The following is a 26,081-nucleotide window of genomic DNA, read 5'->3' as shown; positions in this document are numbered from 1 at the left end:
CGGGCCCACTGTGACCACCTCCCTGCCACAGCTGGGCCCGCCACCATCACCTTGTCTGCCTCTCCCTGCCACAGCCAGGCCCGCCGCCCCCCCCCCCCCACGGCTGCCTCTCCTTGCCATTAGCTTCACAGAGGCAAACCGGCGCCCAGCCAATCAGGCACCTCCCTCACCGGCACGCACAGCCTTGTGCTACATCCCCACGCATGGCTGGCTAAGAGAATTAAGTATAATGATAATATAATAATAATAATAATAATATTACCACCTTCAAAATAAATTTCAATATACAGAGCACTTCTCAAATATGAACATATATGAACACTGCAAAATATATGGAATAATCCCATTCAGCATGGCAGATTATTCAGAAAACTCTTGATTATTCAGCAAACTCTTTACCTATCTCTATTTTTCTGACAGTAAAATGCAACTTTTCCAGTCACTTCATTCTGAGATTCAGATTAAATATCTAGCATGGCTGTATTCCACAACTCTCAAGATGAAGACTTGCAGAATTTGTAGGCAAATGAACATATCTTAGGACCTTTCACAAAATGCACTTGAATGCTGGATCTCACAAGGAATTGATTGTTTGTAAAAGTGCAAGAGAAAAGCAACTGAATCAGTTCATCCTTACACTCTCTGTAGAAGTACCCTACAGCTTTCCCTAACTCATGAATTCTCAAACTTAGTTCCCAAGATGTTGATGGACTCCATAGTCCCCAGCCACATTACCAAAAGGTAAAAGGACATTGTGGCTGGGGATTATAGGAGCTAAAGTCCAATAACATCTGGAGACCCAAGTTTAAGAACCCCTGCCCAAAGTTCTGTTCCCACTGAGACCAATGAAAGCACAGGCATCACACTGCCAGTGCTTCTCCTGGCTATATGGGCATAACCGGCAATTGGCCCTAATTCTACAGAAATCTAATGTACTTTACAATATCCTATTATTATAAGTCAAAAGGTAGGGAGGAAAATACGGCCAGGTTCAGATGGGGTGGCAGCAAATAAGTACAAGAGAACCGTTGGTTCTCGCTGGGTGCACGCTCCCACTGCTGCCACTGTTTCCGGAAATGTGGGGCAGAGAATGTCCAATACCCACCTCAGCATGACATCGTCAAACCAACTTCAGATTTTGGAGTCACATGTCGGGTGAACATTGCACTGAGGTGGGTACTGGACATTCTCCACCTGGTATTTCCATGTTCTAATGACACAAAAACAGCAGCATCAGGCACATGCGCACACCTGCTGGGAACCAACTGCCACTATGTTGTGTGAACGTCCTTATATGTCTGTTTTCCAGTTAAAGTTAAACCCAAACAGCTATACTATGGACTGTTAAATCATTAAGGAATAAGAAATGCCTTTTTCTTCCTACATTCAAAGCACATAAGGAAAATGTATTCCCAGTATAGAAAATCTTTGTACATTACAAAAACTGCATTTGGTAATCATACATCTGTTCATATGTAGACAAAAAGGAGAAAACCTTGTTTATAATTACCAGTGGTGAATAATTTGCTCAGAATATTGGTTCTACTCACTGCAAAGCAATTCTGGAAGTTTATGGAGATAATCACGATGCTAATTCTGGTTATTTTACTGCTGTTCTCAAGGCATTTTGCTCTATGTGTACTATGGGCAAAAAATGTGACTTTGGGTAGGAATGTTCCTACACAATGATGGCTTATCTTAAAGATTTGTGTAATCAAAACCACTCCTTCCCTACAACCTGAGGCAGGTTAGAATAGCACCTTCTAATAAATCCCGTAAAGAGGGTGTTAAAGTCATTTTATGTAAGCAAAGAAATTTTGAGGAAGCACTAGGGTACAGTGTTCTCTCTAACAAGGATTCCCAGATGTTATTGACTATAACTCCCATAACCCCCAAGCAAAAGCCAATGCAGCTGGGGATTCTGGGAGTTGTAGTCAACAACATCTTGGAATCTCTGTTCAAGGGAACACTGCTAGGGTAATGCTGTAGTAGTGGTTACTTACAAGGAAGGCATCTTGTATTATATTCCACTTTTCAACAAACAAGTTCTCAAAGCAGTTAACATAGCAAAAGTTATGAGAAACTTGTTTTTAATCCAGAAAACAAACAAAGGAGATACCAAGAGCAGCTACTGGAAAGACTCTGTGCTGGGATAATTAGGAACAGTTGCTCTCTCTTTCTGCTGAATATAAGCTTTAAAAGGTGCCTCTTTGCTCAGTTACCAGGATATTCTACTTGCAGGTGCATAATTATCCACCTAGATGGCATGGTAGGTAAGCAAAAGTGATAAAAACAAGTTGGCAAATTCCCTGTTATTCTGTTAGCTCTTTTCATTTTGAAGTCTCCCATTGCAAATAAAACTTCCTACATATTTCTTTTTTTTTTTTTTAAGGCAAGATATACTTGGTAGCACTCGGACTAATTACTGTAAAAGTGGAACTCTTCTGCTCACTCAAGGTGAAGGAGTTTATTTTTCCTTATCCACCCCTTCCCTCTGTAACTCCCTGTGCCTTCTGAAAATATGTCCCAGGCACAGGAGGCTGCAAAGAGAAAGAAGGTCAGGAAAAATCATCCCTGCTCTCTTGGGCAAGCGGTGGAGCTCTATTTACATGAGCAGTCTGGATGCTACACACTGGTTGACATCCAGCACAGCACTGTGTCTCTGTCACACAACACTGGAGAGGTCGACTAGCCATTGTGTAAACTGATCTCTTACCACTAACACTGCACTATAGAGGTGCTGCACCTTTCAATGGAAACGGGGTTGCTCAAACAGGGTGCTTGAACAAGCAGCACTTACACAGATTTTCCCATTTGGGACAATGGGGAATTCTGTTGAAGTGCTGCTTGCACAACTAACTACCCCATTTGCACAAGCTCAGTGCTGCCTATGAAAAGGGCAGCATTCCCACAGTAGAGCCTTACAGAGACATAATGCTGTTCTGGATATCGGCCACAGTATTTCAACATTAACTGGGTTTTATACAAAAGCATTATAGTATTCTTGATTAGTTATAAATAAAATGTCATCGTTAATTTTGCACAGACTTGTTAACAGATGAGAGAGAAATTGGGTGGAAATATAACATAATGAGACTGTTCTCACGAACAGCCAAGGCTTGCTTGCCTGTAAGAACCACCAGGATCCTTGTGGATCCCGGCACTGCCATGGTGCCAAACCCAGCACGGAAGCCCGGATCTTAGCCTGGGTTAACGAAGTGAGCAAACCATCATCCCAGGGTCCTGGATCGTGTGTCAGCGTGGGCTGCTTGCAACCTGAGATGACACTGAGACAAGCACCTAGAATGCTGGGCTCCTTGTCAGTCTCCTAGTCATGTGGTGTATTGTGGGATTCCCTTGGCCTCTGGAAGGCTGTGCTGATTGCCACCATGGCAGTCATGTGTGTGGCGGTGCTACGCGACTGGGGACCATCCAGGTTGTTTGTGGTGAAGGTAGGCTTAACATGACCTTCTCCCTGTCCACCCGCCTGTGCGATAGTGTGAAAGACCCCAATGTGTTGCTATTACTTGCAGCACAAAACAAAGATATTTTATTATACTTTTCTGCAGTATGGGCAAAGGATGGAGTATTGCTGTTCCACTACCAGCAAGATAATGTAGCTCACTAAATTGTCATGATATGACCATAAGACTGACCATGATAAGATTCTCACTGCCACTGAATATTGCAAAGGAATGCTACTACACCTCCCCTCAAGTAAAAATTTACTCAAGAGGAGAAGAGACAGCATGTAGTGTTAATTCCCGAGGACTTCATCACCAGTGTGCTTCTACACATTAGGGATTCAGAAGGGCATTATACTGTTCCTCACCTTGATTAAATCAATTTGAGAGGAAAACATGCCAGTAACATCTTGAACGATTCAAATTATGATATAATTTGCCTCCTGTGAACTTCATTTAGGATAGACAACTTTCCAGGTGAATACAGTGCTGAAATTTCTCACAAACATTTTGAAGTTAAAAAGTGAGATTTCAAGAACTGTGAAAAGTCCCCTTTAAAAAACAAGTCCTTACTGTAATGGACTTTTGAAGTTTTTCCCCTACACCTGTTCAAAGCTCTAACATGCTGCTGCTTCTGGACAAATTTTAGGACTTTTTTAGTCTTCACTTAATGATCCCATGCAATCAGGGATCACACAGTGATTGTGATGACAGTGCAGTAACCATGTAGCCAGTCTGAGCTAGCTAGTTGAAAAGGTTACTGATGGCAAATGACGGTACCACTTCACTTTGAATATGAACATACCTTCACTTTGAATGGGATGTGTCGGGAACACATTCCCACTACTGATGCAACTGGGTTGATTCTTCATTTTGTAATGCAGCAAAATGGTTCCATTCTCCTTTGCTATCAGTCACCTCTAGCTGTTCACAGTTACATTGACTATTTGGGCAGACTATGGATAAAGATATTGATTTGAATGCATATTCCACTGAAAGTATTACAGTATGGATCGACAGCATCCACATTCAGATGTGCACCTAAAAGTCAGTGTCAATCATCTGCACTGCATTTCTTTCAATGGGATGCACTTCCTAATGTGCATCTCATTCTGCCACCTCTAGTCAAATATATACTACTGGATAAGGGTAAAGGGGGATTGACTAGGGCAGAGTTTCTTAACCTTTGGCCCCCAGATGTTGTTGGACTACAACTCCCATCATCCTCAGCCACAAAGGCCATGTCTGGGGATGATGGGAGTTGTAGTTCAACAACATCTGGGAGCCCAAGGTTAAGAAACCCTGGACTAGATTCTCTCAGTCATGAGGAAACATTCCCTCTTTGCTGGACACTCACCTTATCTGAACACTTTAATATCCATTCACACTCTGTCCCAGAGAAGGAACGTTTTTATCGAGGGCAAAAGGATTCCTAAAATCCTCTTCCCATTTCAGCATAGCACCACTCGAATCTCAGACAAATTCTTTCATGCCATGAAACATGGTTGATGGATAACAGTGCATTTTTCTTGTATAAGCCACTGGTATCACCTTCCCTTGCACCCAATCCTCAAGGTAGGATGGCACATTCAGATTAACTAGACTCTTTTTTGTCCCCAGCCCAAAACCTTCTCTTCTTCCCCTTCATTCTTGGACCTCAAGTAGGACTGCAGGTGACACTGGAACATTAGGCTATGCAAGCTTTCACTTGATTCTCACAACCAATAGTTTCCAACTGCAAAGCCTACACAGTCCTGCCTCCATAGCATTTAATATATATATATTTTTGACAGTATGGTTCAAGTGACCTTATCTGATCTGAATGCTGAGACTGGGATTTATCCCAGTTTTGGAATATCCAAGCCTGCTCTCTGAACTGATTTGCTAGGACTGGGCTACAAGGAACAGCTTTATTTCACCAACTTTTCTACAAATCAACATGAGTTTGTACTTAAGTATCAGTGGTTAAATTTAAGGTGTAAATATATAAAGTTGTATACTTTTATATAGATTTAAAATAGACTTTTAGGTCACAGCAATTTAAAGGTGCTTAATACTATAAAATTCTCAGTATTGAACATACAGTCTAAATGCCTAGAGCACATCCAAAATATTCAGATAATTAGAGGTTTGGATAAATCCATGTGTTGATATGGTTATAATTAGTGTTCCAAAGATTAGTCAAATAAATGGTTAGAGCAATCAATTTAAAACATTTTGATAAATTTAAAAAGTGCCCCTTGATTTTTATTTTCATTTTCAATTATTTTAAATACCAGAACTTATAAAACCTGCAGATAGCAAACAGCATCTTAGAAGAGATTCTCACCTGTATGACAGAGAACAGGAAAATGCCTCTTCAAAGCTGCTGTGGCGTGTGTGTGCATCATCTAAAAACAAAGAAAGTATGCTCTTTTTTTTAGAAAGTTTTTCATATGCAAGATGTGATAAATTAATTCATTTGTTGATCATGTGATAAATCGACTAAGATTTCTTTAATCACATGACAACCCCAGTCATTATGAGTATACATGTTATATAAACGGGGAACACCATTATCCCATGTCCTTTACTCAGAGACATTAGGTTTAAGGAAACCATGTGCTTTTCCAGACTTGTCGGGATCCCAGTTTCCTGGAGCATAACACAGCATTGCTTTCAGTTAAACTCCAGTATAAACTATTACATTTAGCATTTTTAATATCAAGGGGAGAGAGGGAGGGAGGGAAGGAGAGAGAGAGAGAGAGAGAGAGAGAGAGAGAGAGAACATCAAATGTAAGTCACCCAAGCTTGAGGTTAAGGGAATTTCTCTACACAAACATAACGAAGAGATTCTCACAATCAGCAAAAAGCAGGCTAAGGGACCCTAGCCCACTTTCTGCTGATCGTCTGCTGCCACGGGAGCCATGCAGCTCCCGGCAGCAAACTCTCCTAATTCCCCCTCCTCTTAGCTGAGAATAGCGGAGCAAGCGTTCCGCTAACCCCGTCTTTTTGATCGTGTATTGCTGCGCTGCGGCTCCACACCGCAGCAACGCATGAGGAGACCCCCAGCAGGAGGCTGAAACAAGCCTCCCGACGTTGGGGAGCTCTCCAGGATGCCCCGTGTGCTCACAAGGGGCATCCTGGAACTTCCAGGGGATGTGCGGCCCTCGATCCCCACAGCCTCTGCCAGCTCCGTGATGGAGCCGGCAGTCGTGTGGGCGGCCGATCCGGCCTCCCTGGGCTGTCTGGGGATTGTCTGCAGGGAGAGCAGGCTAAGCCCACTCTCCCCGCAAACCCTCTGAAGGCAGGTCTTACCAATTGTGAGACTCGCCTCAACATCGGAAGAAAGCTACAGTGAATTCAGATACACAAGAACACCAGGTTTTAGATAGCGCAGGTTCTTCTGAGGGGACAGTTGGTATGAATGTTAGTGAAATGTCTATCGTGGCAGATGATGCACATTTCAGCCTATGCAACTAGATTACAAATTTAAAGCCAAGAGCCTCTTTTTGAAAACCTATGAGATTGTTTTAGCAAGTGACAAAAAAACAACAACTACTAGTGGTATATTTTTTTGAACCTGTTGTATATATCTCTGGGTGCTTTAGTACAAAAAGATGAATTGCAAACACTATAGAGTTAAAGTTTAATACACCAAAGCTTATACAGAAGGTATTATTTTCTTTCTGACAGGGTCCAGTGCTATTTTTTTACTGTTATTTTTGATAGAGAAGCTATGCTAGGCCTCAGGAAAGGAAGAGAGTTTTTTTTTTTTTAAGTAGGGCTTGCCTAACAGCAGCAGCTTCCTCCCTCCTGCTACTTTATCCACCTTCCCTAATACATTAAAAAGTACTTTATTCCCTGTTTTCTTCAAAAATATATACACATCATTCGTTATCTCCTTCCTAATCCCTCTCACAACCCCTAGATGGTTTGTCTGGAAAGCCTTCCTCCAGTATCAGCTGCTATGTTTGCTAGTCTCCCTTCCTCTCTATTCCAGCGACCAGCCTCCCTGCCTCCTCAATCACATGTGTTGTTTCTCATTTAAATGAACAGTTGGATTCTTTTATTTCTTACAAGTGCTGGATTCGCCTTATCGCCCTCATTCCTTTGGGGGTTGCCAATTGGTTTTATCCACGGATGTATCATTTCTCATGCTTCCTTTTTTTCTTACAAAGAGAAAGAACCACTTCGTCAACAAGCCTCTCCGGAGTGGAAGATTAAAAACCTAGACATCACCTACCTTGCAGCGCTACTCCCAACTGGGTTGTGTAAAACTCAATTAAACTTGTCCCCATTGAATTCTGCATTACAGTACATTAAACAGAAAATTCTTCAAGCGTGATGACAAAGCTTGAAACCTTGCCTCAAAGCTGTTCCTTGTAGCTTTCTTTAACATTTCATACTTTATGGTGCAAGCCTCCCGTTGACACAACTTTAGTCCAGCTATGAAAAATCACAGAGCCTCACAGGGATTAAAAGGAAAAAAAGAGGGAGGGGGGAATCTGTGAAAGCTGGTCTTGGCACTTCTCTTAGTATATCTATTGAAACTATATTGCCAGCAGACTAGAACCTGAGATGTATTATAGAGAAGTGCAATCTAACAATTTCAAATGTAACAGTACGCTCATTCTGTTCAGGTGCTTTCATGCATTTTCTTTTTTTTTTTTCTTTTTCCAGGGGAGTATAGTGGTTCACAATATCTCCTATTAGCACATTATATATGTCGCCTGAGGATTTCATCAGCCTAGGAACTGAAAAAGGCACCAGCCTTTCTTTCTCTATCTCAGCCTTCACTGTGAGAAATTTGAATATCAACAGCTTATAACTAAGGACTGGATTTTGAACCCTTAGTCAGGAGAAAGTGAATTGTGAGCAGGTTTAGCATGAGATCAACATCTAGATCCCAAGTATACGGCTGGTATAAATAATACACCACAGTCATCTTCATCAACATTTTAAAAATAAAACATTGAGAACGTTTTCATTCACATATGCGCAAAATGACAGCAAAGATGTGGGCTAATTTCCATAATTAAATGAGTGGGTTTGGAAGATGAAGATATAGCTTTGGGTGAGTAGATTCAGTTCAGTATTCAGCACATACTGTCAAAGGTTGCACTTGTACTTCACCATGTCCCTGTTCATATATTAATTGGAGACTTTATGGAATAGAAAAGTAGAGTACCCCTCTCCTTTCCACAATTCAAATTATGTAAGGCATAAGCCAGGACCCAGAAACAAACACCCAATTCCATGAAGACCTCATTTGTGAAATTCTTCCTTCTCTCCACTCTTTTCTTCTGGAGGCAGAGAAATCATATAAAGGAGCCCCCTGTGCAATCAGGAATGGAGGCCTAGGCGCATGCATTTTACTATCTATATGAAGGAGGCACAATGCTCCTCTACAACTCAAAGGCCCCAAATAATGTATAAATGGGGCCATGTGGCAGCTTATGATGGAACTGCCACATTCCAGACTCTGGAATGCTCTCCCGGTAGCTATTAGCTCCTCGGTCTCCATCAGAGTTTTTAGAAAGCATATTAAATCTTGGCTTTTTACCCAGGATTTTATATTATTATCTCTACTGCTGCTTCTCTGTATTTTTGTATGTTTTGTGTTGTATTCTTTATGCTTGTATTTTAAATATTTTTAGTCAGATTTGGTTTTTATATTTTTAGCTTAATATTTTAATTGTGTCATTTTTATAGTCTTGTTTTTAATTTTTATGTGAATGTGAATTATGTGAATTTTTATGTGAATTGGGGTTTTTTTTAATGAAAGGCGGTATACAAATTTAAAAATAAATAAATACATTAAATTAAATAAACTGTGGACTATCTCCACTGAGCTGGGAATGAGGGGTGGTGGCCATTACTCAGAGACAGCAGAAAGCAGAAGCAGCAACATGCAGCAACATTATTGACCGAGATGGGCACTTCTAGTTATTTGCCAGCAGCATATGTCTGCACAGTGCTTCGTGTGCCATGGTAATCCCCACTGTCTCCTACTAATGGCTTCCAATAATCTCCACAGCCGCCTATTAATGGCTTCCAGTAAGGATGCCCTGCTCCAATCTCTGCTCAGGATCAGCAACTTTTTATTGCTCTCTGTCCCAACTCGTCCATGTTGATGGGCGGTGGGAGTTAAGGTCCAATACACTGCAGTGATCTGTGTTAACTTGCTAGTTTATTGGTCTTTATATTGCCTATCCTCGGACCAAAAATCAAGCTATATGTGGCACTGGCTTACATGAGGAGAAGAATTACTCAAAGTAGTCCCACTGAAATCAAAGGAACAATGAGACTATTTAGAGTAATTTTCCTTATATCAGCCAGTGAGGCGGTCTCATGATCAGTGAGACCCACTTTGAAAGAGTTTGTAGGGAGAGCAGGCTAAGCCCGCTCTCCCTGCAGACAATCAGCAAGCCCTGCCTGGGCGGCCGGATCGGCCACTCACACAACTACCGGCTCCATCATGGAGCCAGTGGGGGGTTGGGAGTTTGGGGGCCACGTGGCCCCCAGAAGTTCCAGCATGCCCTGCATGAGCATGCAGAGCATGCTGGAGAGAACCCCAAGCCAGGAGGCTGCTTTTTAGCCTCCCGGTCAGGGATCTCCTAGTGAGTTGCTGTGACACGGCAGCACACGATCCATTAACCCCGGTTAGCGGAGCACTCGCTCCACTAACCTGGGCTAAGAGGAGGGCTTCTCAAGTGGTTTAGCCTCTTGTAAACCACTGGGCCCGCCTGCGAGCCCGGTGGTTTACATGAGCAGCAAAAATCAGGCTAGGCTCTCCTAGCCCGATTTTTGCTGGTCATGAGAATAGCCTCACTCTGTTTCCGACATAGCAGCATGTGTGGGGCTTCCCAATTTGGATTAGAACTGTGGCATAGGTAGAGGAGGTTTAACCCTTTCCCCCACACAATAATCCTGATGAAAATCCTCCTCTGCCACTGAAAAGCTGCTATTGGTGCCAATGGCTAATTGGCACTTGGGGGCTCTGAGTCATGGACGGAGGGAGCCCTCTCTAGCCACACTGTGGACCCAATCTGGATCGCAGCCCTCCATAGGTCCCATAGACTCCACAATGACTAAAACAGCAGGTAAAAATACAGTATAAAATGAAAGACTATGGTTTTAATGGGTCTACTTTGACCCTGAATAGACTAAAAGTCTCACTCACAAAGGAACAGCTTATATCATTTGGGATCAGCTTTAGAGGACAAAGTGGATGCCAGTGTTCTGCAAAACTGGTAAGTGTTTTTTTGGTTATAAAACTTTTGTTCATTTTTGTGGAATCAAAGAGATATATTTGGGGGAGTAGAGCTGCATCATGGAAACTGCATTTTAGATCTAAGCTATTTTTAAAAAAACTGTACAAACCTTTAGATTTTCATCTTACAATAAACAAAACTGGACTGAATTTAAATTTTTATCTTATAATAAACATAATTTCATTGAACAGAATAATCTTAAATTCTTTAAAAATCAAGTCTTCTTTTGATTTGTATTTACTTATAAACTGAAAATGCTTTGAAATACAGTATCTGAAATACAGGTCTATTAAAGTGTCACACTTCCAAGTTTTGCTAGGTTGTATAAAATAGTGCAGAAATAAAAGAGGTTTTTGTGTGGATGTTAAAAGAATATTTTTCATGGTCACTCTTATGCAAGAGTGCATTTCCTTCCTTTTCTGTCATACATTGACTACAGTTGCCCATCGCACAATATCAGTGTACTTGGCTGGCTAAAGACCCAGTTCACTCCCTCATGTCTCATATGCTTCCGTTCCAACATTTCTGAATGTTTGCTTCAGCTAACAGATCAACCCGATTAAGTTCATCACAGTTTCAGAGTTGAAGGTTAGGGCATATCAGTCAATTTTTCCTGTGAATGATCCCTGTATGTGTTAAAAAACACAGATGTATCTTTGTTTTGTTTTCAAGTGTCTAGTTTCCTATCTGTAATATATTCAGTAATATTTTTAGGCAGAACCATAGTAATGCTGTTGTTTATGAATATTATGTTATAAAGCATCACATTATCAGACTTTGTTCTCAAATGTTTCAAAGAAGATAAGACAAGGTTTACAAAACCTCCCCAACAAAATCTTCCCATGTCCTTCAGCTTCTTTAGAGCAAGCAAACAAGTAAAGATTCCCGAAATGTCCTTTTTTATTCCATTTGTCTATTTCCATCTTCCCTAAGAACTGGTATTTCAGATGAAAAATGTATTGATCAAATTTGACTCCTAACATAATATCACCCCATGTAAGTAGGATAGGATCATGGCTAAGTCTATGCCTGCTGATGCATCTCAGACAGGAACTACATAGGGCTCATGCACCTAGCTGAAAGCTGTGCTGCACTACTGCACCATAATTCTGTCATATATGTTAACTTAAAGACATATTGGGTTCATTACATGCCAGGCGAATGAAGAATGAGGTAGAAAGGCCAAAACAGTCACTCTCATACACACCTTTTTCCACGATCATTACCATCTCTGGAACACACAAAGTGCTGTTCAGGGAAAACACAAGGTTTTTGTTTAATGTATTTATTTCATATATGTACATACCATCCTTCAGTGCTTAGTATTTCCAGAAAGTTAAATATACTTTTAAAAATAATTAAAAATAAACTATACAAAAGACTCCACAATGACTAAAACAGCAGGTAAAAATACAGCATAAAATGAAGAGTATCCAATAGTACCAAAACTTTAAAAGCTTTGGGACATTAAAAAATGTCTTCACTTGGTGCCAAAAGGACATAAAATTAGGCATCATGCAATCCTCCATAAGTATGCTGCTGCATAAAAAGGGCAACACAACTGAGGAAGTCCTACACTAGTCATCATCTGTCTTATCTCAGATAGAGGACTACTTCTGAAGATGTTCATGTCTGGACAGATTCATGCGGACATAGGAAATCCTTCAAGAGTCAGTACCAGAACTTTGAATTGTGCTTGAAAAGAGGTCAGGACCTAGTGCAGTTGCCAAAAAGTAGTTTGATTCCGACTACCCCAATAGCCTATCATGCATTATGCAAGGCACGTATCTGCGGCAACTGGGAAGCACAGCCACACTGGGAAGCCACAAGACACACAACATGGGACTATGTCATCCTGCTTTGTACTATATCCTGTAAAGTGTGAGAAGGAAAATGCTAATGGAGAAAATAAACATAGCACAAGCAAGAGACAGCTGGGTCCCCAACAAGAACCTTATTTCATATCTCCAGGTGGATGACATGAAATATCATGTTTGATCCATCCTAGATGCAAGCACCAACATCCCTAGATGCAAGCACCAACCAAGAAGATGAGTTCCTCCTGAGACAGAATAGGCTATTGTTTACAAGCAGGATTTCAGTGGTGTCTTAATTGGGGCATAAGATTGGCCGGTAAGGGTATTTCCACTATCAGGAAATTATTCAGCACAGGGATTTGGGGTCATTTTTTGGAACACACAGATTAATTAGGAAGGGGAAAATGATGAATGGGTGATGGGCAAGCTGTTATGTGACTTGTAAGAAAAGAACTCTTCAGCCAATATATCCATATTAGCATTCAATACTCAGAAACTGAAAGAATTAAGATGTGAAATCTTAAGAATTGATGTGAAAAAATTAAGTGCTGAAATCTCGTAATTTTCAAGACCAGTGAAGTGATTTGTTGGAATCTGATTTGTGCCTTTTGAGAACCTATGGGTTGTCAACACTAGTCATATACTTCCCATATTGTTCATGATCCAACATTCTATTACGGTATTGACTCTCAATGCTGCTAGTGAGCACAAAGCTAAGAACATGACTGACAGTCCAATCCAAGACCAAGTTAAGCCAAAGTAATTGGACTTAAATCAGTTTATTGCCATCGATTTCAGTGGGATTCAATCAGCTTAAATACAAATACTTTTGCTTAACTGAGCTGTGGACCAACATGGCAGCCTACATCACATTTACCCCAGAGCAGCCAGAACAGATCAACTGGAGTCTTCCAGAGTACGTTTTTGTATATGAAATGGTAAATTGTGTAGAGCAGAATTATTTCTAGGACAAATAAAAATTGCACACAAAGAAAGTCTTCTTCATTTTTAATCAATCTATAATGTATTGAGTATAATACTAGGAGTGATTAGTGTTCTGATATACATTTTTAACCATCAATCAATGTATTTAGCATGTACTGATCAAGAGAGCAGGACTAACATACATATATATATATATACACATACATACATACATACATACATACATACCCTAAATAATAGTAATTGTCATTAACTATATTATGTCTTAAATATGCTACAATGCTGTACTACAAATTCTTGTTCATACTACAATCTATCTAATCTTAGATTTACCTATGTTATCACAATATCCCAACAGTACATTTATTTATTTGATTAATTTAAAATATTTCTACCCCACCCCTCCAGTAAACTACAGTTTAGGGCAACTCACAACGTTAATAAAAAAGATGCAATGTAAAATAAAAGATTAATCAAGTCAAACAAGTTAAAAGAGCAGGCTAAAACCACATTTAAAATTACACTTTTTAAAGTTACAAATTAAAAATTATTAATAAAAAGCTAAAAACTGAGAACTATAAAAACTGAAGAACCTACCAGATATAAGCAGCAGACAAAACATTAAAAAGCCTCTTTTAAAAGATTTATAAAATATATATTTTTAAACACTGTGGGAGGGAGGATGCTGAAGCTCTTCGGGGAGGGTGTTCCAAAGCTAAAGCTAATTAACTGGAACCCTAGCATACAAGGTACAATCCGAGCTTAATGGCAATTTAACCCAAATATGCAATTGCCCAGTTGTTCTGTCACCCTGGGAGACTGAAGGTTATTTTCCAGCTACCAATTGCTGGTAACTGCTCTACTCCTTAAGAAGCCAAACCTCAAAGCACTTCCAACAGGGGGAGCCATGTAAATTTCCTTTCCTCCCTTGAAGATCTGTAATCAGCTAGAGACCACATACATACAAGGGGGATTTAAATGTTTTGTTCCATGTACTCATTTAGCTGTTCACGTCCAACACCCAGGTTGCTTTTTAACATTTTCCACTAATCTTCCTTGGGAACTAGTAATCACTATAAATATTATGACAAAGTTATTCTCTTAATTATTAAAACCAGGCTGGGTATCTGGAGGGCAAGCAGCACAGTAGTCTTGAATTGCAGCAACAGCTTGTTTAACATAGGAGTTTCAACCACTGGTAAAGAATATATTTCCAGATTTCTTCCCCTTTTATTTCTTACAAAGTACACCTGCCAACATTCATTTCCCCTTGTGTCATAAACTCAGAGTAGAGCATTTGACAGGAATCACTATAAAATAGGCTATGGATAAATTCATCCTTGTTTCATTTCATATAGACCTTTTGCTCTCCCTTCTGATGGGGCTGCTTGAGAAGAATGACCAAGGTTTGATATTAGGCGTCTAGGTCATGGTTTCACCTTGACAACAGCTCTTTCATTTCAAGCAGTAACATTTGCCAGGATCCCTAAGGTGCTTTCATTTTTGTCAAGCTCTGTTTTTTTTTTAAAAAAAAAAATGCTATGAGAGAAAAAAAAGATAAATCTTAATTCACAAGCTGCAGGACTATCTCTGTGTCTCCAGCACAAAACTTCAAATTCAATCCAAAAACTGGTTGTGTATTAGAAGTCTGCAGATTTAAACCTTGTCCACCATGATCAAACTGGATTTATGGAGCATCATAACTCTCCAGACACCATCCAGCAGCTTATTAATTTAATAGACTCCTGTCCATTCCATGATGTTCCTGCCCTGACAGTCTCTCAAGATAAGGTGAAAGCCTTTTGACAGGACAGAGTGCATATATATTTTCTTCTGTTTTCTCGTGTATGGGGTTGTCGACAACTTGAAATGTGTGGCTAAGCAAATTTGTAGGGTCCCCCCCCCCGCCAAATATTGGTTTGCACACAAGACAAAAGCAGAAACATTCCTGTGAAGCAAGTGAGGATGGTAGACTCCTCAATTCCAAACAGACCTACATTCTTAAAGTTTACAAAACAATATTTGATGTGGGGTGGGGAGGGGACCCTGAATCATATTTTTCCTACCAAGGCCTAATCCACCGACTCTGAGCTACTGTTGCCACCAAATCTGACTTAAAGTGAATTGTAGAGGCTCTTGCATAGGTAAAACAATCATTCATTCATTCAATGTATATACCACCCTTCCCAGTGGCTCAGGGCAGTTTACATTAAAATCAAAACCACATAATAAAACCATTAAAATAAAATACAAACATTTAAACCAGATTAAAATTAAAACTAGAACTAGATATAATTAAAAGCCAGGCTAAAACGGGGTGACAACTGAGAAGGCTCGATCCCAGGTCGCCATCAGATGAATCTTAATGAGCAGTGGAGACCTTGTAGAGAAAGGCGCTCTCTCGGGTAACCCAGACCTAAGTCATTCAGGGCTTTAAAGGTAATAACCAGCACTTTGTACTTCGTCCAGAAACATATCAACAGCCAGTGCAACTGTTTAAGAACAGGCATAATGTGGTCCAAAGAATTTCAGTGGAAGCAAAAAAGAATTTCAGCAAACTTGCTGAAATGTTTCAGGTGAGATTCACAGCCTATAAATTGCTGCTGAGTTCCATTTAAACCAAAATTTTTAGATAAATACATAAATGTTGTTCAGGTAAAACATCTTAGGAAGTTCAAAGTACATTTTGACAAGACTAGCCATTTTTGTTCAGGAAAATCCCATATATCCCAATTTTCTGCATGTGTGGAACTCTGCTGGAGCTCCTGTGCAGCCTCAAAACATATGCCCACTTCATAAAACAGTATCTTTAAAGTAAATGGGAATGTGTGTTGCTTTGAGCTTCATGTATATCTGAGAGATTGTGGAACTTTGACCTGGGTTTGTTTGTTTGTTTGTTTATTCAATTTCTATACTGCCCTTCCAAAAATGGCTCAGGGCGGTTTACAATTAAAAACAAAACAATTAAAATCAATTAACAGTTAAAAACAGAGACTATAAAACACCATAAAAGAATTAACAGTTAAAACATTCAAAACAGTTTAAAAACCATGGGAAACCAGGTTACAGCAAGTTAAAAACATTTTACAACAATTTAAAAACCCCGGAAGGCCAGGCCAAATACGGATGTCTGCAGGGAGTGCATTCCACAGCCCAGGAGCAGCTACAGAGAAGGCCTGCTTATGGGTCACCACCAGACGTATCGGTGGTAACTGGAAACGGACCTCCTCAAATGACCTTAACGTGTGGTGGGAATCGTGCAGAAGAAGGTGCTCTTCAAGGTAACCTGGACCTAAGCCATTCAGGGCTTTAAAAGTAATAACCAGCATTTTGTATTTTGCCCAGAAACATATAGGCAGCCTGTGCAACTGTTTCAAAATGGGCATAATATGGTCTCTCTGGGCTGCCCAAGAGACCAATCTGGCTGCCGCATTTTGAACTAACTGAAGTTTCCAAACTATGTACAAAGGCAGCCCCACGTAGAGCACATTGCAATAGTCAAGCCTGGAAGTTACCAGGTTTTGACGTCGTCCTCTTCAAGGAATGGACGCAGCGGTCGAATCAGCCGAAACTGACAGAAAGCACTGCTGGCCATGGCCTCCACCTGAGATATCGGAGTGAGGCCTGGGTCCAGGAGTACTCTCAAGCTGTGTACCTGCTCCTTCTGGGGGAGTGTAACTCCATCCAAAACAGAAAGATCTAACTCATCCCTCAGATTCTGAACCCCTACAAAGAGCACCTCCGTCTTGCTTGGATTCAGTTTCAATTTGTTATCCCTCATCCAACCCATTACTGTCTGAAGGCAGGCATTTAGGGAATGAATGCCATTTCCTGATGACGCAGATGAAAAGGAGAAGTAGATTTGGGTGTCATGAGCATACTGATAACACCCAGCAGCAAACTTCTGGATGACCTTACCCAGCGGTTTCACATAGATATTAAAAAGCATTGGTGACAGAATGGAGCCCTGAGGGACTCCATACAACAGGTCCCATTTTGAGGAGCAACTGTCACCAAGCTCCATCATCTGGAATCTACTCGAGATATAGGAGCAGAACCACTACATAAATGTTGGGTAAGGACCAGGTTGATGACTCATGAGGATGTGGACACGCTGCTTGGAGCAGTGCGGCCTACCACCAGTTCTCTTGGCCCTTGCCTGACATGGCTTATACTATCTGGCAGGGAAGTTGTTGTAGAAGGCCTAGTAGAGATCATAAATGCTTCTCTGACGGAGGGCAAGATGCCTCCATGCCTAAAGGATATGCTAAATCATTGTAAACCGCTTAGAGAGCTCCGGCTATAAAGCAGTATATAAATGTAAGTGCTATTGCTATTGCTAAAGTAGGCAATTATTAGACCGCTTTTGAAAAGATCTGCATTGGATCCCTCAGAGTTAAGCAACTATAGGCCTGTCTCCAACATTTCGCGGTTGGGCAAGGTAATTGAAAGGGTGGCGGCCTCCCAACTCCAGGCAGTCTTGGATGAAACTAATTATCTAGGCCCATTTCAGACTGGCTTTCGGGTCAGCTATGGAGTGGAGACTGCCTTGGTCGGACTGATGGATGATCTCCAATTGGGAATTGACTGAGGAAGTGTGACTCTGTTAGTCCATCTGGACCTCTCGGTGGTTTTCGATACTATCAACCATGGTATCCTTCTGGAGTGTCTGAGGGGGTTGGGAGTAGGAGGCACTGCTTTGCAATGCTTCCACTCCTACCACTCGGGCAGATTCCAGATGGTGTCCCTTGGGGACTGTTGTTCTTCAAAATCTGAACTTCAGTATGGTGTCCCTCAGGGCTCTGTATTGTCTCAGATGTTGTTCAACATCTACATGAAACCGCTGGGAGAGATCATCCGGAGATTTGGTTCAGGGTGTTATCAGTATGCTGATGGCACTCAAATCTATTTCTCTGTGTCAACATTATCAGGAGAAGGCATAACCTCCCTGGAAGCGGTAATGGGCTGGATGGGAGATGACAAACTAAGACTGAATCAAGATAAGACAGAGGTATTTACTGTGCAGGGTCAGACTCGGGAGATTATTTTGATCTGCCAGTTCTGGATGGGGTCACACTTCTCTAGAAGGAACAGGTACACAGTCTGGGGGTGCTTCTGGACACAAACCTCTTCTTGGTGTCCCAGGTTGAGGCAGTGGCCAGAGGTGCCTTTTATCAGCTTTGGCTGAAATGCCAGCTGCGTCTGTTTCTTGAGAGAAATGACCTCAGAACAGTAGTACATCTGCTGGTTACCTCCAGGCTTGACTTCGGCAATGTGTTATATGTGGGTCTGCCTTCGTACATAATCTGGAAACTGCAGTTGGTCCAGAATGCAGCAGCCAGGTTGGTCTCTAGGTAATCTCAGAAAGACCACATCATTCCTATCTACACTGGTTGCTGATAAGTTTCTGGGCAAAATACAAGGTCTTGGTTATAACCTATAAAGCCCTAAACAGCCTGGGCCCAGCATATTTAACAGAACTTCTTCTTCACTATGAACCACGCTGCCCATTGAGATCATCAGGAGAGGTTCGTCTGCAGTTGCCACAAGCTCACCTTGTGGCTACTCAGGGATGGGCCTTCTCCATTGCTGTCCCAAGGCTTTGGAACACGCTCCCTGCTGAAATAAGAGCCTTCCATCTCTTACAATTTTTAGAATAGCAGTCAAGACACATTTGTTCACCCAGGCTTTTAATTAGATCCTGCTTTAATAGTTTGATCATTCTTAATAGTTTTAACGTTGTTTTAAATTTTTAATTGTTGTAATGTTTTAACCTTTTTACTTGTTTTTATTGTTTTGTTGTAAACCGCCAGAGACTTGTGTTTTGAGAGGTATACAAATATGTTAAATAAATAAATAAATTTATAAATAAATTAATGCACTGTGAAACACAGACACAAACCAAAGAAGATACATCACCACACAATGGTGCTAATGTGGTACTATTAAGAGCTGCCTACTTTTCTTTGCTTGCTTCAGATAATGCTTTCTGTTTATGACTGCTTGGACTGGTTTGGCATTGTAACTGGAGATCAGATCTCAGTGACAACAGATATTGATAGAAATTCTGTTTGATTGACACTGACGTTCAAAAAGCTTTCAACAAAGTTCCTCATCAAAGACTCTTAAAAATACTTAACATGGGTTAAGGAGACAGATTCACATGTGGATTGGTAACTGGCTGCAGGACAGGAAACAGAGGATAGATATAAATGGACAGTTCTCTAAATGGAGGGAAGTAATCAGTGGGGTCCCCCAGGGATCTGTACTGGGTCTGGTAACTTGTTCATAAATGATCTAGAAGTTGGGGTAAGCAGCAAGCTGGCCAAGTTTGCAGATGTCACCAAACTATTTAGGGTAGTGAAATCCAAAAGAAATTGTGAGGAGCTCCAAAAGGATCTCTCCAAACTGGGGGAGTGAGCAACAAAATGGAAGATGAGGTTCAATGAGAAAGTGTAAAGATGAGCAAGTGTAAAGTGATGCATACTGCGGGGGGAAACCCAACTTTACATATATGTTGATGGTGTCTGAGCTGTCGGTGACTGCCCAGGAGATAGATCTTGAGGTTGTGATGCACAACTAATTAACAGTGTCAACACAATGTCCAGCAGCTATGATCAGGGGCCTAAAGCGCTTTTCCAACACCTGGAGGCTATTCCCACGATCACTGGAAAGTGGGCTAAGGAAGCTTGGTCCGCTTTCCAGGGATCATGGGAACCACCAGGCTCAGAGGCGAGCCCGGTGCTTCCAAGGCGGCTAGGTCATCTAATTCCCCCTCCCCTTAAATGATGTCAATGGAGCAAGCGTTCTGTTAACCTTGTTTGGTTGCTCGTGTATTTATTTATTTATTATTATTATTATTTATTTATTTAGCACATTTTTATACCGCCCTAACCCAAGGTTGCTGCGGTGTGCAGCAACACGCAAGTAGACTCCCGGCCAGGAGGCTGCAGGCAGCGTCCCAGGCTTGGGGGTCTCTCCAGGATGCCCTGCACACCCACACAGGGCATCCTGGAATTTCCGACCCCCGATCCCCGCAGCTGTGTGAGCAACCAATCTGCCTGCCCAGCTATGAGCGGCTGCTTTTCTGCGGGGAGAGTGGGCTAAGTGGGCTAAGCCCTCTCTCCCCACAAACCCAGAAGAAGCTCTTCTCACCAATCGTGAGAAGAGCTTCCTGGGGTTTTTTGTTTAGAAAAAAGACTTCTGAGGGGCAACATAACAGAATTCTATAAAATTATGCATGGTGTGGAGATAATGAATAGAAAGATTTTTTCTCCTTCTTGCTTAACACTAAACCATGGGTCATCCCATGAAACTGATTGCCAGGACATTTAGAACCGACAAAAGGAAATACTTTTTCACCCAACACATAATTAACCTATGGAATTCTCTGCCACAAGTTTGCTTTTGCAACAAGGATCCCAGATAGCTTTGCATCATTCCCTACAACATATTTGGACTGAGGAAGATATTTCATAGCAGGACATGCACCACAGGCTTTGCAAGGACACCTTGTTGCACTAGCGCAACTAGTCTGGAGCATAAGCTTCTGGCTTATTGGAACCAGCTGGTGCAACATCCTTGCACTAAAACAGCAGCATTATTCTGCATGTCAGCCCATAGATTTAATCTATATTACTGTTTACATACTACTGCCTAAAATCCAGACTATCAGTGCATGCCAAAAAAAAAAAAAAAAAAAGTTTCACTTACACAATGGGGGAGGGGCCATTTTCACAGATTTTCCCTCTGCAGCCCACTGCGCCATCCCTGCAGTGCTCATATTTGGACATATTTTTGGAAGGCACAGTGGAATGGAGAGGGAAGGGGAGTTTCCTGAAAACACCCTTTTCTGTTGTGCATGTGCAATGTTAGTCTGGATATCAGCCATTGTTGTGATGATTATAAATACGTTTGTTTATATAGCACTCAACTGTATCTGAGGTATTGTACTATGACAATATGACCCTGTGAAGTCAGGGCTTACCATTTATACAATACATAAGACAAAAGAAAAAGGAGAAGTCGTGGAGGAAATAGAGGAACACACAGTCTCCCCCCCCCAACTTAAAAGCTCCCGAGATCTTTGTTTTTAAAAAAGCTCAAGTATGAAGAGACAGCAGGTTACAGTTGGAGAGGAGTTAAACATTTTTTTACAGCCTATGAAGCCACACATAAATTGCCACTCCCGAGCCAATTATCAATTATTATTTGTATAGAATTATCTGCTCACATTTCATTAAGCATTCATTGAACGGTGGTGAGGGAAGAGCAAATGCTTTCTTCAGCATCATCTCAGAGGGGCATAAACTACTTGGTGAGGCTGGATAGAAAATAAAATAATATCAGTAAATCATGATCATAAGTGTAAAAACAACCAATGTGGAACAGGAAAAGCCATGACAGAAGGCTTGAGAAATATTTGCACTGACTTCTGCTGTGTAATTGATTCTGCAAATGGCTATTTCTCCTATTGTTCTCACTTCTTGCTTTCAAACCATTATTACAAGACATGGAAATTTGATTTTTTAAAAAAAAGTTTAAAGCAGCCATTTTATGATCTTTGGTTTCCAACACAAGTATATCCCACTAGTTGTATCTTAATTTCAAACAGTCTCACTCTTATGCACCACACTGAAATGGTCTCAGACATATATTAAACATGTTGGTTTTTACTGCATGGAGTTATCCTGTGGTGCTCTGCAATCAATTACTGTTATACCACCATCATTAATAATTTTCTTAATGAAAATGATTCTGTTGATCTCCGTTGTATTTTAATTATCAGAGTTAAGCATAATTACACTGCAGCTCTGAGCTGGCATGTAGACTCCTTTAGGGCGCAATTTTGTTTTAACACACTGATAATGTAATTTTACATTGTGTCAGTTGTTTAGTTATTATCCAGTCGTACAATTCCGCTGTATTCCTGATAACAGATAATAACCTTAGCACCTCCTATATCCTGAAGTCATTTAAAAAGCAATATTAGAATTTCACAACTAGCTAACTTAATCGCCTTATGATTTTATAATTCCCACTGCTAAATATTTTTACAGGAACCCTTTTTTTTACCAATGCCACCAAACAACAGTATCTATACCTATTTCATGTAAAAAGTCATTCCTTAATTAAAATTGCTGTGTGTGTGCACGCGCATGTGTGTGTATGCATGCACACTCATTAATGTGCACAGTTTTGTTTTATTTGTTTGTGTATGCATGCACACTCATTAATGTGCACAATTTTGTTTTAATTTTTTGTCTCTGTTCTTCATTTCATATTTCCTTGCACTCTTAAGCATAAAGTACAATCAAAACCCCAGCATTTTATTAATCAATGGCAGTCAACAGGTTTGCTGGTTGGTTACTCCAGTTTACATATTTATTGTCCATTGGATGAATAAATAACTATATACGGTAAGTAGACATTCTTGTCCATTTTTGTTACTGCCACTTAGATCACTCCAGAACAAGTTTCTTGCCTACCACAATACAGGTCAACCTCCTGATTCGCAGATTCGTTATCTGTGGTTCCATATATCCACGACTGGGAAAATGACACTCAACTTCGGCATACGCAAGGAAAAAACCCATTAAAAATACATTTATCTCACGTATCCGCAGGTTGAGGTTGTCCGGAAATGACCGCGGAGGTCATTTCCGGCCGCCATTTTAGGAATCGGAGCCACAAAAGACTCCGCTCAAAAACAAAAAGCAAAAACATACCACCATTTTGGGCGTTTGGGGGCCGCAGAATGACTCGGGTGAGCAGCAGAGTACGGTAAGAAGCTCCCCCCCCCCCGCCAATGGAAATCGGCCAATGGCCAACCAGGAACATAATCCCCTCCATCCCATAGGGATCAATGATTTGATATTCACAGGTTCCATATCTGTAGTACAGCTGAGGAATGGAATTCTCGGGAATATCGAGGTCCACCCACACTGCACTTTGGCCATGTTCTCAGGACCTGCATGATCTTTGTTAAAGTATTAACTATGATCAGCAAGACTGGTGCACTTCCATGCAGTGTGATGTGAGAACCCACACTTTAGTGCAGATCATAGTCCCACCACTGCAGTTAACTAGGATTAAACTATGCTTGATAACGATAATCTGATCATAGTCACCATACATACTTGAATCCTAGTTTACCATGGTGGCAGGACGATGCTTGACACTAAATCAGGGGTTCTCACATCACACTCCACAGGTACATGCCTAGTTTGCCAATCATAGTTAACCCTTTAACTACTATCATGCAAGTCATAAGAATACATATTTGGTCAGATGAAAGAAACATAGTTTAGGACTAGGTTTGCTGCCGCACACTATAATCCCCTTCCTGGCAGCAGGCAGAGAATCATCTTAAAAATTTGCATTATACTGCTTATCCTACCTCCATATACTTCTACAGCAACATCCATTTGCTATCAAAAGGACTAATGCAGACAAAATGATTTCAATTCTTTAATCATAAGTAAGTATTCAAGCATGGGTCACAGGATCTTTTCCCTTCCTTCCTTATCCCTCTGGAATATGAATATCCCGCACCAGAGGTAACTATAGTAACTATTACGTCAGCAGTTCCATTATCCACAATTTGGTTACTTCTAGAGTTCCCACTTCTCAGGTTCTGAGACCATAGTTTGAAGCAGCTTTCACATCCTCGGTAAGCAGGATCTCCAGTGAGCAATGGCCACAGTCAGTGGTGACATAATAGCAATAGCAATAGCAATAGCACTTACATTTATATACCACTCTATAGCTGGAAGCTCTCTAAGCGGTTTACAATGATTTTAGGATATTGCCCCCCAACATTCTGGGTACTCATTTTACCGACCTCGGAAGGATGGAAGGCTGAGTCAACCTTTCGCCCCTGGTCAGGATCGAACTTGTAACCTTCCGGTTACAGGGCGGCAGTTTTACCACTGCGCCACCAGGGGCTCCTGGGAATAAGGACATAAGGAATAAGGATATTCTATTTGAATTCTCTGATGGTTGGTGATATCTTAAGCATCCTGGGTCTTTAATTTCTAGAGATCTGTTTTAATCCAAGTTAATTCATATAATGTATCAAAATATGTCTCCTGGAAAACCTGGAAGCATTAATTTTTCACCTACTGCTTAATCATGATTTAGGAAATCAGGATCGGACTGTGAGATCATTTGTGCCCTCTTCCCCAGCCCCTGGTCTTTTGTAGCCCAAATTCTCCCTCTTAGGTGTAACCATGGTTTCATCAGCATCAAGATAGATTAAAGAAATCTGTATCTTTATTTCAAAAAGGAGTTATCAGACACAAAGCAAATAGTAAAATTTCACAGGGGCAAAGATAAACTAAAATGCCTACAGAAGGTCAAAAGGTATTATGCATTCTAGGTTATGTATTATTCTTTGCCATTGCTTTCTGAATGCCATATGCTGACAGTATTTATCCAATGAGCAACCAAGGATGTAATCTTTCCTTGAGACATCCAGGGCAGATCTAGTACACACATTGTTCTTCATTATACTGATTTCTATTCTTAGTACAGTTCAATGGGACAATTCTATTTTTATCTGGCAGAGAACAACTATTTTTAAAATAGGGAACCAATTGGCAAGCCACATATCACACTGTGAATATAGATGAGAAAACTTTCTATAGCTATAAGCAGATTACATTTTAAAAGGAAAACAAATATGAATTGCAATTAAAACCTACATTACAGTGTAACTCGAAGCTATTACATCTACACAGAGCATTAATATACAATGCTTGTTATTAGGCACAGATCTCTAATAATGAGATGTAATCATACTGCTCATATAAAGTATGAGGAAGTCACCTAACTTAGAGCAATAAAGTCTAATTTTGACACCTACTGGACAAAGATGGTGGTGGCAACTGTGCCAAAATAAACCTAGCGATGAAATGGTGATGAAACCTGGTGATGAAATGAAGTTGGGGAAGGTACTGTAAAGCGTTATCTGGTCATGAAAGGGTTAAAAGTCTTTCTAAGTGCAGCCAGTGGAGTCGTGCCCTGCAGCTGTGGCTGGGAAACCCCCTGCTGGGAGGATTGACAGTTTTAAAAAAAACATTGGGAGACTGGGGAGAGTTCAGTTGGAACTTTAGAGACCCAGAGGCTATTCTCACGACCTCCCCAAACTGGACTAAGGGAGCCTGGCCCAGTTTGGGGAGGTCGTGTGCAGCACCGGGAGCTGTGCAGCTGCTAGCTCACCAAAGTACCCTTCCCCCAAAACAAGGTTAGCGGAGTGAGTAGCCCACTAACCCGTTCTTTTGATCATGAGGTGCCATGGAGCACCTCTGTGCCATGATGACTCACGAGGAGACCCCCAACTGGGAGGCGTTCTGGGACTTCCGGGGACCAGGTGGCCCCTGATCCCCACCGCCCCAACCAGCTGTACATTATGTGCTTGCAGTGCAGGAGAAATTGAATCAATAACGCATGTGCTTTTATACTGTAGATTTTATTCTGATTTATGGCATAATTTATTTTGAGCAAATCAAAAGTTTCAGATCACTTACAATGTTGCCAAATTATGTTTTTTAACTTCAAGATTATGGTGATCTGTAATAGCAGCTTGATCAACTGTT

The 26,081-nt window shown here is 41.0% G+C and overlaps 1 protein-coding gene across 6 annotated transcripts in view; it reads right to left on the bottom strand.

Moving 5' to 3' along the window:
- The window catches only part of ZFPM2 (zinc finger protein, FOG family member 2), a 563,228-nt gene that overhangs the window by 182,579 nt on the left and 354,568 nt on the right, over positions 1 to 26,081 (bottom strand). The window contains exons 2-3 of one of the 6 annotated variants that reach the window (XM_053244782.1): positions 11,928 to 11,968; positions 5,794 to 5,854 (exon numbers count right to left, since the gene is read on the bottom strand). The exons of 4 other annotated variants lie outside the window; for them this stretch is intronic. In XM_053244782.1, the coding sequence (XP_053100757.1) occupies positions 5,794 to 5,854 (61 nt within the window). In that variant the 5' untranslated portion in view covers positions 11,928 to 11,968. The remainder of the gene's footprint in view (positions 1 to 5,793; positions 5,855 to 11,927; positions 11,969 to 26,081) is intronic. One more of the 6 variants, XM_053244783.1, reaches the window with a different exon arrangement.

The sequence above is a fragment of the Hemicordylus capensis genome, chromosome 4 (genome assembly GCF_027244095.1).
Source record: "Hemicordylus capensis ecotype Gifberg chromosome 4, rHemCap1.1.pri, whole genome shotgun sequence".
Lineage (NCBI taxonomy): Eukaryota > Metazoa > Chordata > Lepidosauria > Squamata > Cordylidae > Hemicordylus > Hemicordylus capensis.
This window is presented reverse-complemented; position numbering and strand designations above follow the sequence as displayed.